The sequence below is a fragment of the Chaetodon trifascialis genome, chromosome 6 (assembly GCF_039877785.1).
Source record: "Chaetodon trifascialis isolate fChaTrf1 chromosome 6, fChaTrf1.hap1, whole genome shotgun sequence".
In the NCBI taxonomy this organism is placed as follows: domain Eukaryota; kingdom Metazoa; phylum Chordata; class Actinopteri; order Chaetodontiformes; family Chaetodontidae; genus Chaetodon; species Chaetodon trifascialis.
In genome coordinates, this window is record NC_092061.1 from 637,501 (window position 1) to 655,000 (window position 17,500).

General features: G+C 48.3%; 1 protein-coding gene across 3 annotated transcripts in view; it reads left to right on the forward strand.

Moving 5' to 3' along the window:
• Positions 1-17,500, forward strand: part of grin1b (glutamate receptor, ionotropic, N-methyl D-aspartate 1b) — a 54,318-nt gene that overhangs the window by 6,826 nt on the left and 29,992 nt on the right. For 2 of the 3 annotated variants that reach the window (XM_070964463.1, XM_070964461.1), the window contains exons 3-8: positions 17-151; positions 1,419-1,595; positions 9,898-9,960; positions 10,894-10,991; positions 12,216-12,337; positions 17,207-17,381. In XM_070964463.1, the coding sequence (XP_070820564.1) occupies positions 17-151; positions 1,419-1,595; positions 9,898-9,960; positions 10,894-10,991; positions 12,216-12,337; positions 17,207-17,381 (770 nt within the window). The remainder of the gene's footprint in view (positions 1-16; positions 152-1,418; positions 1,596-9,897; positions 9,961-10,893; positions 10,992-12,215; positions 12,338-17,206; positions 17,382-17,500) is intronic. The other variant, XM_070964462.1, reaches the window with a different exon arrangement.

Sequence of the window (17,500 nt, forward strand, 5' to 3'; positions counted from 1 at the left end):
TCTTCTTCTTCTTCAGGTGTATGCGATTCTGGTCAGTCACCCTCCTCAGTCCAACGACCACTTGACTCCAACGCCGGTCTCCTACACCGCTGGTTTCTACCGGATCCCCGTGGTCGGCCTGACAACACGCATGTCCATCTACTCCGACAAGGTAACCTGAACCTCCAGCACTGTTACACCTGCAGCAGCGTCCTGAGTGTCAGGAGACGATGAGGATCAAATCAAATCTGTTTTCACTCTTCCTCTTCATCTCCGGCCTTCGGTTATCGCGGTGTTCCTCAGGGATGTTTCCTCAGACTTGTGGTATTGTTTTTGAGCTCTTCCTCTCGGCTTTGTAATCACTTCATTCAGTAACGTCTCCCTCGGCAGTGACGTCCAGGTGTATTTACCTGCGTGTCACAAAACCTCCTTCCACTTCACCTCAGTCTTCTTGTGAATCGTGTTAAAACAAATCAAAGCGAGTCTTTCTGATACCTGCTCACGACGAAGGACACACACTGATTTCTCTTATTGAATACAACGTAGTATGAAGAGTTCTGCTGGAGAACAGTCACATGTTCACAACGTCCTGTGTTGTCTTCAGGCTCCATGAAGTGCAGGTTTGTCCCAGTTCAGAGACACTCAGATGTGTGATTGAACTGGAAACCACTCAGAGTCTCTCTCAGCTTTACAATATTGATGAAATAATTCAGTGTCATCAGTCCCAGAATATCTCAGCGCTCCCAGAGAGCAACGCTCCACAGACTGCAGACTATCTCAGAAAGAGATGAAATATTCACGTTTGTCGGTCAGTGTTTCAGGTGAGGTCAGAGAGTGTTTGATGTTCTCAGCAGCAGCAGCAGATTCTGTCACTTCGCTCAGATTTCTGTGGATATTAAACCTTCGAAGGTTCAGTTCAGCACATTAAAAACAGAATGAAACGCTCCGTCCACTGATGTCTGCTCAGCAGGTCCATCTGGGTCATTTACATGATCCGTCCTTCATTCATGGGATTATTCATACACACATTAATCAATAACACTTAGAGAACATGTTGCCACAACATCCTGATTAATGGAAATCAGCATTTTCAATAGAAACAAAACAACGTACTGGAAACCAGTAAAGCTAGTGTTTCCACTTGAATTTGTCACACTCCTCCTGGCACATTGACAGACACCTGTCAGCTCTGGTTAACAGCTAACATGACACATATTCCAGTGAGACACAGCAGCTAGTAGCAGTGCTAATGCTAACAAAGGCAAAGTCAGAAGCCTCGTCACATGTTAGCATAAACAGAACATTAGCATGAACAAAAGAAAACGTGCTAATGTAGCATGAAGTAAAGAAAACAGGCAGCGTTCATTTGTTCACGTGAACCTCCAGAGGAAGTTTGACTGCGTGGATAATAAGACTGTGCTGGTCTCCGGGTTCTTCAGAGCATCCACCTGTCGTTCCTGAGGACGGTGCCTCCATACTCACACCAGGCTCACGTCTGGTTCGACCTGATGAGAGAGTTCAGGTGGAACCACATCATCCTGATTGTCAGCGACGACCACGAAGGACGAGCCGCTCAGAAGAGACTGGAGACGCTGCTGGAGGAGCGAGAGACCAAGGTCAGCTGTGTGTGACGCACACACACACACAGGGACACACGGACACACACAGACACACACAGACACACACACACACACACACACACACACACACACACACACACACACACACACAGTCAGTGTGAAGACACGTGTGTGTGTTAATGTAACAACATGTGTGATGCTTTGTTCTAATCTGGCTGTGAGTGTGTGTGTGTGTGTGTGTGTGTGTGTGTGTGTGTGTGTGTGTGTGATCAGTTCAGACGGCAGTTTCACTTCTAGAAATCAGGCAGCATCTCTGTTCAGCTCGTCAGGTCACACTCGAGTGTTTCCTGCTGCAGGTCAGAGAGGCGGCGTGACATTTCATGGTGTCTGGTTGCCATAGTGACACAGCGCTAATGTAAAGATTTGTTGGTGTGAACCGATCTCAGACTGAACCTGAGCTGAATTTATGACAAGGAAGATGGAGTCATCAGCACACCTGTGCAGGTGATCCACTGACACACTAAATGGAGTCCTGCCTTTAGTTCAGAGTTTATTGGCAAGGAAGTGACCGTCAGCACTGTTTCTGTTGTCGAAGCCGAGGAGACATTTCTGACTCGCCGTGGACGAAAGAAAACACCGAAAAAACTAAACTAATGACAGAGAACGAGGTCATGTGACTTCAGGCCAATCAGGCTCGAGAGCTGATGGTTTGTGCCGTCATCTGTAGCTCAGCGTGTTTGTAGAACTGAAACTGCTGTCCGAAAACATGCCTCCATCACCCTCCATCACCCCTCCATCACCCCTCCATCGCTCCTCCATCACCCTCCATCACCCCTCCATCGCTCCTCCATCACCCCTCCATCGCTCCTCCATCGCTCCTCCATCACCCTCCATCGCTCCTCCATCACCCTCCATCGCTCCTCCATCGCTCCTCCATCACCCTCCATCACCCCTCCATCGCTCCTCCATCGCTCCTCCATCACCCTCCATCACCCCTCCATCGCTCCTCCATCACCCTCCATCACCCCTCCATCGCTCCTCCATCACCCCTCCATCATCCTCCATCGCTCCTCCATCACCCTCCATCATCCCTCCATCCCTCCTCCATCACCCTCCATCACCCCTCTGTCACCCCTCTGTCATCCCTCCGTCATCCCTCACCCCTCCGTCATCCCTCCGTCATCCCTCCATCACCCATCCATCACCCCTCTGTCATCCCTCCGTCACCCCTCCGTCATCCCTCCATCGTCCCTCCATCACCCCTCCGTCATCCCTCCTCCATCATCCTCCATCACCCCTCCGTCATCCCTCCTCCATCACCCTCCACCACCCCTCCATCATCCCTGCATCGCTCCTCCATCACCCTCCATCGCTCCTCCATCACCCTCCATCACCCCTCCATCACCCCTCCATCGCTCCTCCATCGCTCCTCCATCACCCTCCATCGCTCCTCCATCGCTCCTCCATCACCCTCCATCACCCCTCCATCGCTCCTCCATCGCTCCTCCATCACCCTCCATCACCCCTCCATCGCTCCTCCATCACCCTCCATCACCCCTCCATCGCTCCTCCATCACCCCTCCATCATCCTCCATCGCTCCTCCATCCCTCCTCCATCACCCTCCATCATCCCTCCATCCCTCCTCCATCACCCTCCATCACCCCTCTGTCACCCCTCTGTCATCCCTCCGTCATCCCTCACCCCTCCGTCATCCCTCCATCGTCCCTCCATCACCCATCCATCACCCCTCTGTCATCCCTCCGTCACCCCTCCGTCATCCCTCCATCGTCCCTCCATCACCCCTCCGTCATCCCTCCTCCATCACCCTCCATCACCCCTCCATCATCCCTGCATCGCTCCTCCATCCCTCCTCCATCATCCGCCATCACCCCTCCATCATCCCTCCATCGTCCCTCCATCACCCCTCTGTCATCCCTCCGCCATCCCTCCATCGTCCCTCCATCACCCCTCCGTCATCCCTCCTCCATCACCCCTCCGTCATCCCATCGTCCGCCTGGCTTCTGTATTCATTCTGCTGGAGGAATCACAGCAGCTTCTCTTCCATCACTTTCTTTTCTTCTTTTTTTTTTAATCTCCACCAAGAACATTTTGTGTTTGGATCCAGTTTGTCAGAAGAAGTTCTGTGATGTTTCCACAGATCATAAAGAAACTGCTCATTCGTATCAGTGTGTGCAGGATTATTTGTTAGGACAGTGTGCAGGCGTCCTCTGAACCATCCAGGACCTTGTTATCCAGATTCTGGTGTTGTTGACTTGACACGTCCCGAAAGTCTGTTTCTTCAAAGCATCTTACAATTCATCAGGACAAGTTGCCATAGCAACAAGTCCATAAACCCAAACCCATTAAAGTGCATCTTATTGACAGCTGGCTGATCAGGACCAAGACGGTTTACTGTGAAGGACAAACAGGAAGTCGTTTCAGACTAGACGAGTGGACTCAGTGCAGACCTCTGCCAGCGAACAGTCTAGATGATGGAGAAGGTGGATGTTAATCTGGGGTGGTGCTGGACTTTGGTGGATCATAACATTTGGAGTACAGAATTAACCTGCAGATGTTCTGGTTCAAGTTGAGACCAAAATGCGTCCTGCACCCAATGAGGAAGCCTTGTTTCCAGCCGATCTGTCTGCCAGAAGTTCCTTCTGCTGTGTCGTAACGCATTGAAAATGCTGAATAAGTCTGAGATTTCTGATTAAGAGGAGTGTTACCAGCATTGATTTACATTCACAACCTGCTCTCAGAGGACCAGCGTTTGGCTCAGACTGACCTAACGTGAGGACTGACGCTGACACCAGATCCCAAAGTGAAGCAGCCCGAAACGCGCCGTCAAACCACCAGAAGACACGTCATAACACCTGAGTCTGATGGCTCCACACTCAGTCTGCAGGCAGTCACATCAGAGCTTTGACATGATGAGGACTGTAGATGAGAGCTTTCAGGTTGTGTCGTGATTTCTTGGTGCCATTTTCATAATATTCAGAGTGAGGAGTCGTCTGTAGACCAGATCAAACCTGTTTGAGATGCTGGTGTCTGACTGTGTCCACTGTGGAGCAGAATAACATCAGTAATGTCACAGGAACACAAAGAAGATGAGACTCATGTCCATGAATCTGTGGCCCCAGTGCATGCTGGGAGGATTCTCAGCACACCTGTACCTGCAGTCACATGATCAGCAGTCATTCCACCTGTTTGTTGTGGCGTTAACCAGGACCAACAGATCAAAGAACCAGCTGGAAGTGAACAGACAGGATCAAGTCAGCCTGCTAGCGTGTTAGCCTGGTATTGTGTTAGCCAGGCAGCATGTTAGCCTGGTAGCATGTTAGCCTGGTCGCTTGTTAGCGTTGTAGCCTGTTAGCCTGGATCAGTTAAAGCTGAAGAGCCGGATCAGGAGTCTTGCTCAGTTTAGTGAAGTTCAGTCGTGACTGTTTTCTGTTTTCAGACTTTTGGACATTTTCACTGTTTTCTAATGAACTTGAATGAAAAATGTCTTTTGTCTCTTGATTGTTGAGTTTTGCAGATTATTATATTTCCAGACAGTTTGTGCTCTTTGTGTCTTGGTGGAGGTTTACTTTATTTTCTTCTCTTTTTTATGTTATTTTGTGGGTTTTTTTTACTTTTGTCTTTTCTTTTGTCCACTTAAACAACAGCTTCAGTTCCTTTTTCTTTAGACCTTTGTCTCTCTCTCTCTGCCTCGCTGTCTGTCTGTCTGTCTCTGTCTGTCTGTCTGTCTCTGTCTGTCTGTCTGTCTGTCTGTCTGTCTGTCTCTGTCTTTCTCTGTCTGTCTGTCTGTCTGTCTGTCTGTCTGTCTGTCTGTCTGTCTGTCTGACTCTGTCACATCATCTTTCAGTTCTTCACCTTCGTCTGTTGTCTGGTTTCTCATCACCTCGACACTGAAGGAGCTCGGAGTCGTGCAAACACATCTCAGCTGCTTCTGTCATAGCTGTCGACCTCAGAGAGACAGACAGACAGACAGACAGGCAGACAGACAGGCAGACAGACAGACAGACAGACAGGCAGACAGACAGACAGACAGACAGACAGACAGGCAGGCAGGCAGGCAGGCAGACAGACAGACAGACAGGCAGGCAGGCAGACAGACAGACAGACAGGCAGGCAGGCAGGCAGGCAGGCAGGCAGGCAGGCAGGCAGGCAGGCAGGCAGACAGACAGACAGGCAGGCAGGCAGACAGACAGGCAGGCAGGCAGGCAGGCAGGCAGGCAGGCAGGCAGACAGACAGACAGACAGGCAGGCAGGCAGGCAGGCAGGCAGGCAGGCAGGCAGACAGACAGACAGGCAGGCAGGCAGACAGACAGACAGATTAAAATCGACAACTAAAACTGTCGTGAGGAGTAAACTGACGTCTGCAGACTGAGCAGCCTGCTGTCCCCAAGGAGTTTAAGAAGGAAAGACCTCACTGTGGACCTCAGACTGGACGGGCTGCATGAGGAGGCCTGTTGGATCCAGCGTTAATCAGAACAATGCTGACAGGAGGTCGAGGCTCCACCGAACTCTTTATTCTGCTGTAAAGACGGCCATTTTGATATGGGGGTCTGTGGGGTCGACTCAGCCTCACGTGGCCGTTGGAGGAAGTGCAGTTTTTGGCTCTCGAGCGTTTGCTTCATTTTTCAGCTGCAGAGTTTGCTGCTTGGTTCAGAGGAGACAAGTTTAAGTTTAGAAAAGTTAAAATGTGACTTCCTGTTTTCAGAGAGGAGCCACAGCGAGACTCATGAATGTTAGAGGAGCAGCATGAATATTCCAGCACATTAGTTAAAGTAGGTGAGCTGCAGCGTGTTGTTTCTGAATTAAACATCTATCTGATTCATAATGAAATAATGATGAATATCACAGCGGGTGCTGTGCTGTTCCTCTGGAACATGTCGTATGGAAACAATAGATGAACCGCTCAGCGACAGCTTCACCAAGGACACAAGTACCAAAACTCATCGATCAGAGTGCTCATCACACAGTAACTTCTCAGATCAAAGCCAGTATTCAAGCAAATGTCAGCACGATCAAATGAAGTCCAGATTACGCTCTGAAGTATTTGTACTTCAGCTCACAGGCAGCGACACAGTCATGGTAGGTCCATCGCAAAGTGCAAATAAATGTGATGTCCAGGTACAGCGATGATGAAGCGACACAGCTTCAACACAGAACGCCGCGGCGTGAAATGAACGGAGTCATGGCTCCGTTTGCTTCCACAGACGACTCGCAATCGTCTTCAAGACAAAGGAAAATAAAGCTTTCCATGAGCTCGTCAGCTTAGCTTAGTAGCTAACAGGGCAGTAAGTCTCACAGGTTACGAAAAGCTGTGACAGAAGAGCTTGAATGAAACCCGGAGACACACGAACATCAGCGCTCACCAGAGCTCAGCTGGAAGAGTTGTCCTGTCCTTTAGTTTGTGGTTTACATCCCGAGTTAACCATGTGAACACACAACATCCAAACACAGAGCTTACACCTGAACAGGTTCGGCCAGAGAGGAGCTGTGTGTGTGTGTGTGTGTGTGTGTGTGTGTGTGTGTGTGTGTGTGTGTGTGTGTGTGTGTGTGTGTGTGTGTGTGTGCGCGCGCGTGCCTGTGTGTGTGTCTTTTTAAAAGCAATGTGAGTGTGTTGTTCAGGGACTTTGTGTCAGAATGTAAATTTAATGAGATTAACATTTGGAGCGGATTGAGTGGAGGACTAATGGGACGCTGTGCCGCCACAGCAGCTTAACATCACAGGAAGTTTCTGGAGAGCGAAGTCACAGCTCGGTTCAGTGCTCCAATAAAATCAAACTTTACTGAAACTCATGACACTGGTCTGAGTACTAACTGAGCTTTGTTCTATTCAGGAAGACACTCTGCCGACTTAGCCTACATCTAAACACATTAGCCTCGACAACAGTCTCATTCTGATCTGGAGCTGGGGTGTAGCATGACATCATGCTAACACACTGAGGCTAATGCTAACAGGTCCCAGGTCATGACATCGTGCTAACAGTCTGAGGCTAAAGCTAACAGGTCCCAGGTCATGACATCGTGCTAACAGTCTGAGGCTAAAGCTAACAGGTCCCAGGTCATGACATCGTGCTAACAGTCTGAGGCTAAAGCTAACAGGTCCCAGGTCATGACATCGTGCTAACAGTCTGAGGCTAAAGCTAACAGGTCCCAGGTCATGACATCGTGCTAACAGTCTGAGGCTAAAGCTAACAGGTCCCAGGTCATGACATCGTGCTAACAGTCTGAGGCTAAAGCTAACAGGTCCCAGGTCATGACATCGTGCTAACACACTGAGGCCAATGCTAACATGGCCATGTTCTGCCTGGTCAGGTGCAGGTCCAGCTCAGGGTTTGGTGGGTTTGTTCCAAAGCTCGTGTTAAACTTCTCTGCTGGCTTGAAATAAATGTATGAAAAGAGCTTGAAGAGTCATTTTTGGTGGAACGATGGTTGTGACCCTTCAGTGAGTGTGAAGCACAAAGTCAAACGTGTTTGAGCTGCTGTTCGTTCGACAGGCTTCAGGTGAGCTCTGCAGGCTCTCTAGCCAGGACGTGTTTCCAGACCTCTAATTTCGTTTGTATGAGTGAGGTTTTTTTCCTCGTGCAGCTTTAAATGCAAACGTGTCGTCGCCGTCAGAGAAAAGCTGAACAGGACATTAACTTCTCATGAGCTGTGACAGAGAGCTGTGACCTTTATTGTTCATGTTTTTCACTGTTGGTCGTGAGAGATTCACAGGCTTTGTGCCGGTCCGTGTGGATCCTAAACTGTGACTCTGCAGAACCGTCAGATCAGGTGAAGTTTTCCTGCCACAGTTCAACGTGTCGTCAGATTTAATCTGTGCAGAGCTAAAATAGAAGCTGTTCCTCAGCTGCTGGTGATGAATCAGGTGTGAAGTGTTTGTGAGACGAAGATCAAAGTTCGACAGGTTTCTGATTCAAACTCTTCGTTTGCATCTATTTTCTCCGTCGGCTCTAAAAATAAAAGACGTCTGTGTGTTGGCAGCAGCTTTGAGGCGTATTTTTACCTCTGAGTCTAAATATAAGGAGCAGATGAAGCTCAGCATGCGACAGGCTGCAGACAGCAGAGCTCTGAGACTCATTGAACTGCAGCTTTCTGTCTTTACCTGCAGCCTCTTCAGGCTCTGAAGCGTCCGTTTGTCTCTCTACAGCATAAACGGCTTTGTTGATCTTTATGCAATCATTTGGTAAAGTTAGTGTTTTATTATGTTAATTCATTGCTGATTGTTGAATTCTGACTGAGTGTGCAGCTGACAGGCTGTAACATGAGAAACACGTCCTGCGTGTTCATCATATGGTGAATTTCTGTGTGGTTTGGAGGTGTTTCACAGTTCATCGGTTATGCTGGTCAGCCTTAATATGTAGCTTTAATCTGTTTAATCTAATTGTTGAATAAAAGAGTTCACATGGTTTAACATTCTGAGAAAACCTGTTTCTTTTAAATTGTGTTTGAAAATAAAACGAGTGAAAGTGAAAAATTCAGCAGATCGATAATGAAATTTGTTTTGTGGAGAGCTGTCGACAAGACAGAGTTCAGTGTCCAAATGAGACTTCTGTGATGACATGACTAAAAACAAAGACAGGTGGACAGACAGGCGGACATACAGGTGTACAGACAGGTGTATGGACAGGTGGACAGACAGGAGGGCAGACAGGCGGACGTACAGGTGGAAGGACAGGTGTACAGGCACGTGTACAGACAGGTGGAAGGACAGGTGTGCAGACACGTGTACAGACAGGTGGAAGGACAGGTGTGCAGACACGTGTACAGACAGGTGGACGGACAGGTGGACGGACAGGTTGATGGACCGGTGGACAGACAGGTGGACGTACAGGTGTACATACAGGTGGAAGGACAGGTGTACAGACAGGTGTGAAGACAGGTGTACAGACAGGTGTACGGACAGGTGGACGTACAGGTGTACATACAGGTGGAAGGACAGGTGGAAGGACAGGTGTACAGGCAGGTGTACAGACAGGTGCACAGACAGGTGTACGGACAGGTGGACGTACAGGTGTACAGGCAGGTGTACAGACAGGTGCACAGACAGGTGTACAGACAGGTGTACAGACAGGTGTACGGACAGGTGGACGTACAGGTGTACAGACAGGTGTACAGACAGGTGCACAGACAGGTGTACAGACAGGTGTACAGACAGGTGTACGGACAGGTGGACAGTCTGTGACGTGTTTGCGCGCTCCGGCGTCCGTCAGCCTCCAGACTTGAATAAATCTTGTGTTGGATGCTCTGCTGCCCTCCATTTTCCTGACTGTCTATAATCTTCTTCTGTGTCTGCATATTTTCTCTGTGCACATTACTCATCAGACTAAAAACAGGAACTATGAAAACCTCGACCAACAGAACTTTGACTTCAGGAGAACACCCAAGGTATAAACTTGCATGGTCAAATGATGCACGCCGCCCAACCAATCTCTGAGCTCGCCCAGTAGTAGCCGACACCAGTCAGCCCCACCCAACCAAAATCCAGACCAGCTCCAGAGATAGACTCTTATCCTGGTGGCACGTCTTTTCTCCACCATCTCTTTTCTTTCTTTTGATTTTTCATGATTCCTGCACACTGGGAATGGGTTTACACTCGCAGGAGAGACGCCCTTCCTCTTCCTCTTCCTCTTCCTCTTCCTCTTCCTCCCCCTCCCCCTCCCCCTCCTCTTCCTCCATGTGAAGGGTTGCATGCAGCCAGGCTGAGGCTTGGCTCTGTCTGCAGACATGAGGAACGCCGCCCACCAGGATCCTCTCACTCCTCTGTAACATCAAAACCTCCTTTTCTCTTTCTTTTGGGAAATGAACCACTTCCTCCACCCTTCCTCCTGCTCCTGTTCTCCCCGCCTCCCTCCTCCTCCTCCCGCTCTTCCTTCTCTCCACTCAAATCTTTTTTAATTTGCGCTTGCATCAGCGCTCTCTAACATGCACGTCCCTGATTGGTTGGTTGGTTGGAGTCTTGAAAGCGCCTCAGTTTGCATGTGCCACCACACCACGCACAACTTTTTGCCCCTCCTTCTTTAGAGCTTCGACTTTGAGTTTTCTTTCAGTTCCGCAGATCTTGAACACTTTTTGTCTTCATTTTTTGGCCCCGCCCCCTCCTCCCGTGGTAGCGTGGGTGAGAGGGCGCATGGTCGAGGCTGGGGTCAGGGGGGCAGGGTGTCGGGGCGGGAGGGGGAGGGGATTGTGACGGTGTGGAGCTAATGATGCCTGTCCTATGATGTTTTGTGTGGTGTTTTGTTCTGCCGTGTCTCTCAATGTTCTACGATGTGACTGGTCGCCCTCTGCTGTCACCTGTCGCCCTGCGTGGTGGTCCTCCAGGCGGAGAAGGTGCTGCTGTTCAGCCAGGACACCAACCTGACGTCTCTGCTGCTGGAGGCCAAAGACCTGGAGGCCCGAGTCATCATCCTCTCTGCCAGGTCTGTGTCATGAAGGGTATGCTGAGTGGTTGCTCGGTGGCTTCTGGGGCATTAGGTTGTCAGCAGGCTTTTCATCAGGTATTTTAGTTAATTGCTAGTTCGCTGCCAGCTGGATTGTTTTGAGGTTTCGGGGTTTATCTGGGTGGTAGTTACCATGTTTTGAGATGTTTTCTAGGACTTTGCTGTATAATTGGGAGATCTATGGGGTGACGACAGCAGTGTTAGTCGGGTGGTTGCTCGGGTGTATGAAGTGTAATGTGGTGTTTTTCTGCGAGTGCTAGCATGCACAAAGAGGGACGTACCGATCTGCAGGATCGGTATCAGCGCTTATGTTGACCTGCTTACAGATGAAGACTGACGTTAATTCCTCGCGACGAGGATCATAGATTAAAAATTTGGGAAAGAGTACCAGAAGTGGATTGGTACTCAAGTTTCAGGTTAGGAAGAATCAGATGAGTGCATCCCTATCATCAGTGATGGTGACACACTGTGGTTACACTCTTCAGAGATTCAGTGATGAAGAGTTGCTCTGAATCATTTCATCTTATTGGTTCAGCCTTGGAATGCTTTGAAAAGTTTGGTTCAGGGACAAACGTAGGTGGTTTCCAGGATGCTTGGGTAGTTTCTAAAGGAAGCCCAGCGTGGAGCACTGACACAGTACTGGGTTAGCTGTACCCAGTACCAACTTGGTGTTTTGACTCATTGTCAGTATTATGGTGTTAATTTTACCCAGTGCCAATGGGTAGAAAACCACCCAACAGTACCGTAAAAGTAAAAGTACCACTGACACCCAGTCAACACACCCCATTGGCACTGGGTGAAGTTAACCCAGTACAGGACCTGTGATATATCAGGCCAATTTCCAACCCAGTGTTTCTGTGTATAAGGTGTTCCTACATTACTAACATTGGTAAGTGGTTACCACGGTGTTACCAGGTGTTTACCAGGTATGAAGTGTGTATGTTTTTGGGGGGGGGGGGTTGGTTGATCTGGGTGTTTGCAGCGATGTGCTATGTGGTTGATTTGGTGTCTTTGGGGGTGCTTGGGGGTGTTTGTCGAGGCCTGAATACCGTGAATGGTTTTCAGAGTGATGCTGGGTGATGGTTGTGTGTCATTTTGTGTATTTTGTGTTGATTCTGTGAGATTATTGTATGTAACATAAACATGGACAGTCGTCCACCGGAGCTGCGTCCCCGTTGACCTCGTGTGCTTCTCTGTTTGCAGTGAGGACGAAGCTGCAGCGGTGTACAAAGCAGCCCGTCAGCTCAACATGACGGGCTCCGGGTACGTCTGGATGGTCGGAGAGAGAGAGATGACCGGCAAAGCTCTGAGTGAAGCTCCAGACGGTACGCCCACCTCTGCCTCTTCTTCTCCTCTCTTCTTCCTCACTCTTCTTCCTCTTCTCTCTGTCTCTGTCTCGCAGCTCTGCTTCCATCCAAGTGTCAGGATTATTCTTAGCAAAGTTTTGCAAAAAGCACAAACGTGTGTTTTCCAGGCGTCATGCTGCAGTGAATTAAACATGTTGCTTCAGCAGGCGTGAAGCTGCGATACTGAAGATGAGGAATCTTCATCACCTGCTGAGAAAAACACATTCAAGTTCTGTTGTTTCTGTATTTGTACGGGCAGGTTTGAGGTTGAATCAGGATATGGTGTAGTTCACGTAAAAGTTTGTTTCATGCAGTAAATGAGGTGCAGTGCACAGCTGGAGAAGGACAGAAGGTGAGGATGAAATCATCTGCAGGTAACGTCACTCAGGGTATTTAAAGAAACTAGAAAACTACAAGAGAAGAAGAGATTAAGACACATGAAGGTTTGTCTTTGCAGCCTTTACTTTAAAATCAGATGACTGATACTCATTTGATGTCTTTCATTTCAAAAAAGGCAAAACAAACTGAAGAGAAAGGAAGGCTTGATTTCATTCGCTCTGATGGAGTAACGTGGGTAAACTCTTTCCATCAGCAGCGTTAATCAGCTACTGTGAGCTTTTCTAGAGGAGTGATTATCGAGGAAGCGAGGAAGGATTGAATGTGATTGGCTGATCTGACCGGCGTCAGTCGGCGTCAGCAGAGGCGCAGTGACTCATTAAAGGCTTCGCTCCAGCAGGTGGTCTTTAAAGCATCATCGTGTGGTTTTTTGGGATGTTCGTCTGTGGTCACTCAGGCGTTGCCTGTTCCATTTAACATTAAAGAGCATCAGCTGCAATGGACAGGAGGAGGTAGAGAGCTCACCTTCATCAGGCTGGAAGCTGATTGGATGGAAGCACTGCTGTCTGTGTGCCTCGCTGGCCTCTCTCTGGAAGTGCTTTAAGTCTGATTGATGAAGGAAGCTACTCCTCATCGCAGTCAGTTAGCTTCTCGGTGTCCTGGTGTGTTTCTCTCTGGTTTCTTCTAACTGCTGGTTGAACGTTTAAACATCCAAAAAAGAAAAACATGTTTAAAGGTTCTGAACCGCCGTTTTCTTTCTCTGGCTCATTGTAACTGTGTGGCTTTAAATGTGTCTAACATCTTTTTGTTTGTTTCATCTTCTATAGTGTGTGTCGTCCGCCCGCCCGTCTGCCCGTTCTCACAGTAGACAAGCCGCTGCTGGGGGGGGGGGGGGGGGGGGGGGGGCACAGGGGCAGGGGGCTAAAGCTTTTTTCAAGTTCGGGAAGGTGGGGGTGGGGGGGTGGGGGTTTACTGCTAATGTTGCTGCGGTTACCGTGACGTGTCTGAACAAACACTGGTAAGATGCCGCCGCTGCTTCCTGTTTCCTGCTTGATGCTTTGCCCTGTACCATTGGTCAATAGAGGCCCCGCCCACTGCAACATGGAGCCCACCCTGCCAGGGAGGGGGCGGGGTTTATTGAGTCAGCAGATTACTCAGCCAGCCAAAAGAGCTACACTAGATGGCCAAAAGTATGTGGACAGCCCTCTGCTGTTTTGGTGAAATTAAGCTTTGATGACAGTCCCCCCGCAACCCCGAAAGGGATAAGCGGCATAGAAAATGGATGGATGGATGGATGACAGTCCCTCACAGCAGAGAAACAGTTTTTCTATTTAATAATGTCTGCAGTCGGTCAGCAGAGTCTGATCAGTCAGAAGGCGTCTGAAGGTGTCGGAGGGACGTCGTCACCTCGCAGATGTTTGCTCACACTACAGGATTCATGGTGTAATAATAATTACACAAAATATTTGTATGAATACTTGACAAATGGCCCGTTGTGTTTGTATTGTAACACAACTTTAATGGCGTACAAGATGAAACGTCCTGGCCGACGTGGTGTGAACGATTTGCTGTTCCAAAGTGAAGGACAGCTCGTCCTGTTGAACATTTCGTCGTCTCTCTGGCTGCTGGGTAATCGGCTTCCCGCTCTCTTGCTGTGGCTTTTTGTTTCAGAAAACATCCACACCAACCAGCTGCTGCACTCTTAAAAATGATGTGGAATTTTCTGCACATCTCTGTCGCCCCGACAGCCAGATGTGCCAAAAAATGACCCATCATGTTCTTAAAAGTGCAGCGAGACTGCACTCTGAAAATGATCCTCAGCTGTTTTGTCTCTGTTGGAGAAGTTTGAGGTTTCTTTTTAGGGAAAGCGTTTCAGGTGAAAACCTTTTATTGTGGCATTAGCCCACCTGGTTTCAGTCTTAACGGTCATATTTCTACTTCGTCTGTCGCGTGCAGAGGTAACAAACGGAGGAGATCATCGTGTTTCAGTGCTCACAGCAGAATTCATCTTTGGTTTTTGTCTGGTCTCCTTCCTGCTCTCCAGAGGATGAACCGCTTAGATGTTAATGACTGTGAGATCTTTCCTAAGTATCCTGAGATAAACTGTCACTCTATTGAACTGGAAGATTCAGTGTTGACCTTGGAAGCAGCACTCAAACAGCAAATGAACTCAAGGTCTCCTTACTCGGTTCCTCCCATCGGATTGTGGCCTTGGACCTTGTGTGCTGGATTTGTCACTGTGCCAGTATCATGTGCAGGTACATACCGAGGTATTCATTGGCTGTGTGGTTGGTTGCTACTCTTCAGAACAAATTCATGCAAAGACCAGGTGGATTGTCCCCTCGAAGACTTAAGGTACCAAGGTGAGAGCGGTTGGACCACAATCATGAACCTTCCTGAGCTACAGCTTTCTGAAGACGTTTCTACATTGGATTATATACAGGGAATGAACAGAATAATGTGATCTGTAGCTGAAGTGTAATACAGTCCAGTACAACGACTCTGCAGCCTCGCAGACATTCCAGCATCTGTCTCAACAAACATGAAATCTTCTCAGTGGTAGTTTGTGCTGCAGAGCTCTGTTGGATTGTATTAGACCACACAAGTGTTCCTATTATTGTGTCCACCCCCTGTATCTGTACGGATTGGACTGCACAGAGGTTATTTCTGAAACGATTCCCTGAAAAGAAACCTATGAAGCAATACTGTGACATGATGGATTTTGATGTGGCTTTTCTTCACCAGACACTTGTCACATTAAGAGGAAGGAGTTTCTGCATTTGGTGCTTCAGCTAACTGAACAACAGTATGCTAACACTGTTAGCATTGATGGATGGAAATGATGAGCTCTGCTCCACTGGAACACATGAACACATCATTCATGTTAATGTAACGCATCAGTTTTTAATCAGGACAACCGGCTCTGCCCATTAGTTCCATTTAGGAAAGTTTGCTCGTGTTTTTCAGGTTTGTCCCTGGTTAAGTCTTAGCTTGTTGAATGTTGAAAATGTGTACATTAAGTTTAGTGGTTTTAGGTTTGACTTGTTTCTTTGTTTCTGTCCAACTGAGCTTCATAAAACCCTTTCAGGTAGAAACGTTAGCTACTTTCTGCTTCATGGGTGAGTTTTCTCCCAGTCTGTGTACAGGAAAGCAAGTTAGCTTGTTGAATTCGCTTGTTTGAAGTAGAAATATTTTCTAACGTTACGAGTACTCACTGACTACAGTGCTAACAGCACTAGCTTTTTAAGAAAGAAATGTTAGCTTGCTGCTCCCAGTAGATTTAGGTTCCAAGTTCTTTTAGTGGTAAATGTTAGCTAGCTGCAGTGGTTTCAGTTGGAAATGCTGTGTTAGCTGTTCCCATTAGTTACAGTTGGAAATATTAGCTTTCTACACCCAGTATTTTTTTATGGGAATCTTAAAAGTCCTAAAAGAGCTATTTCCAAATGTTTTGAAAGGAAAGCTGAGCTAACGTTTTCCCTGTAGTATTAGGGAATATCTGTTAGCTGGCTGCACCCTTTGGTATCAATAAGGCATTTTTTTAGTTTTGATGGATGTTAATGGCGCTACCTGGAATACTATTGGAATGTGCACATTTGGTAAAATCAGTTCGTAGCTGTTCTCTGAAGTGTGTTCTGTCAATACATGGAAATTTCTTCTTCAAAGGTCATATGATGCGATATGTTGTGTTTTAGTGTTTTTTTTTTGTGTGTTTTTCTCCTCACGTCTCCCAAGATTATTAGAAAGTTGGTATTATGATGTAAAAATCCTTCTTTCCTTTCTAGCTTCCTTGGTTTCAGTGTGGAAAGCTGAAGGTGTTAGCGAGGAGGGTTGAATCCCAGGCAGTCATCCAGCAGGCCTCCTCAGCTCTGACGGCGGAGCAGTTCCAGGTGTTTAACCTCTCTGGGTTCATTATTAGGGTTTGTTGGTGACAGACCTCGATGACGAACCCACAGACAGTAACGTTAAATGCTTTACTGCTTCGTCATCAGTCAGTCAGGACTGAAGAGGCCCCGCGGACGCCTTCGTGGACGTTTCAGGAGGACATTTAAATGTGAGGTGTCTCTGTGGGAATGTTGACGGCCAGGTGTTGTCAGTCTGCTGGAGGACAGATGTGGACACTCTTTGTTGCAATGAGACAAGTTTCTGCTGAAGGAGAACAACAGACACAGTTCATAACGTCTCAGTGAGGCTCGTCCTGTCCTGAGAGACAAACGGCTGTGATTCTCAGAGTGAATTCCCAGCATGCACTTTGGTATTACTGAACACTGACCTGACGCCTGAAGCCCTGCGTGTGTGTGAATTACACTGAAGCACTCTTAGATACATGTGTGAAATTAATTTAAAGTGTGAGAGTTTTTAATTAAAGTGTGTGTGAATGAGGGCGCTTTTCAGTCTGCAGCCCAGTTAACTTCCTGCTGTGTGTGTGTGTGTGTGTAACTTCTCTCTGCCGTGTGCGTGCATGTGTGTGCGTGCATGCATGTGATACGCGTGTGTGTGCTGTGTGTGTTGCAGGCCTGCTGGGCCTCCAGCTGATTAACGGTAAGAACGAGTCGGCGCACATAGCGGACGCCGTGGCGGTGGTGGCTCAGTCTCTGCAGGAGCTGTTTGAGAAGGAGAACATCACGGAGCCTCCGCGGGGCTGCGTGGGGAACACCAACATCTGGAGGACGGGGCCGCTCTTCAAACGGTCGGTACCTCCGCGGCCCCGGCCGACCGTGTGACCGCAAACGCTTTGATTTACTGTCCTCTAAGCCAACGTGAGCGTCCTCACCCTCAGCAGAGGTGACTGAGGTCAGGCTAAGAACA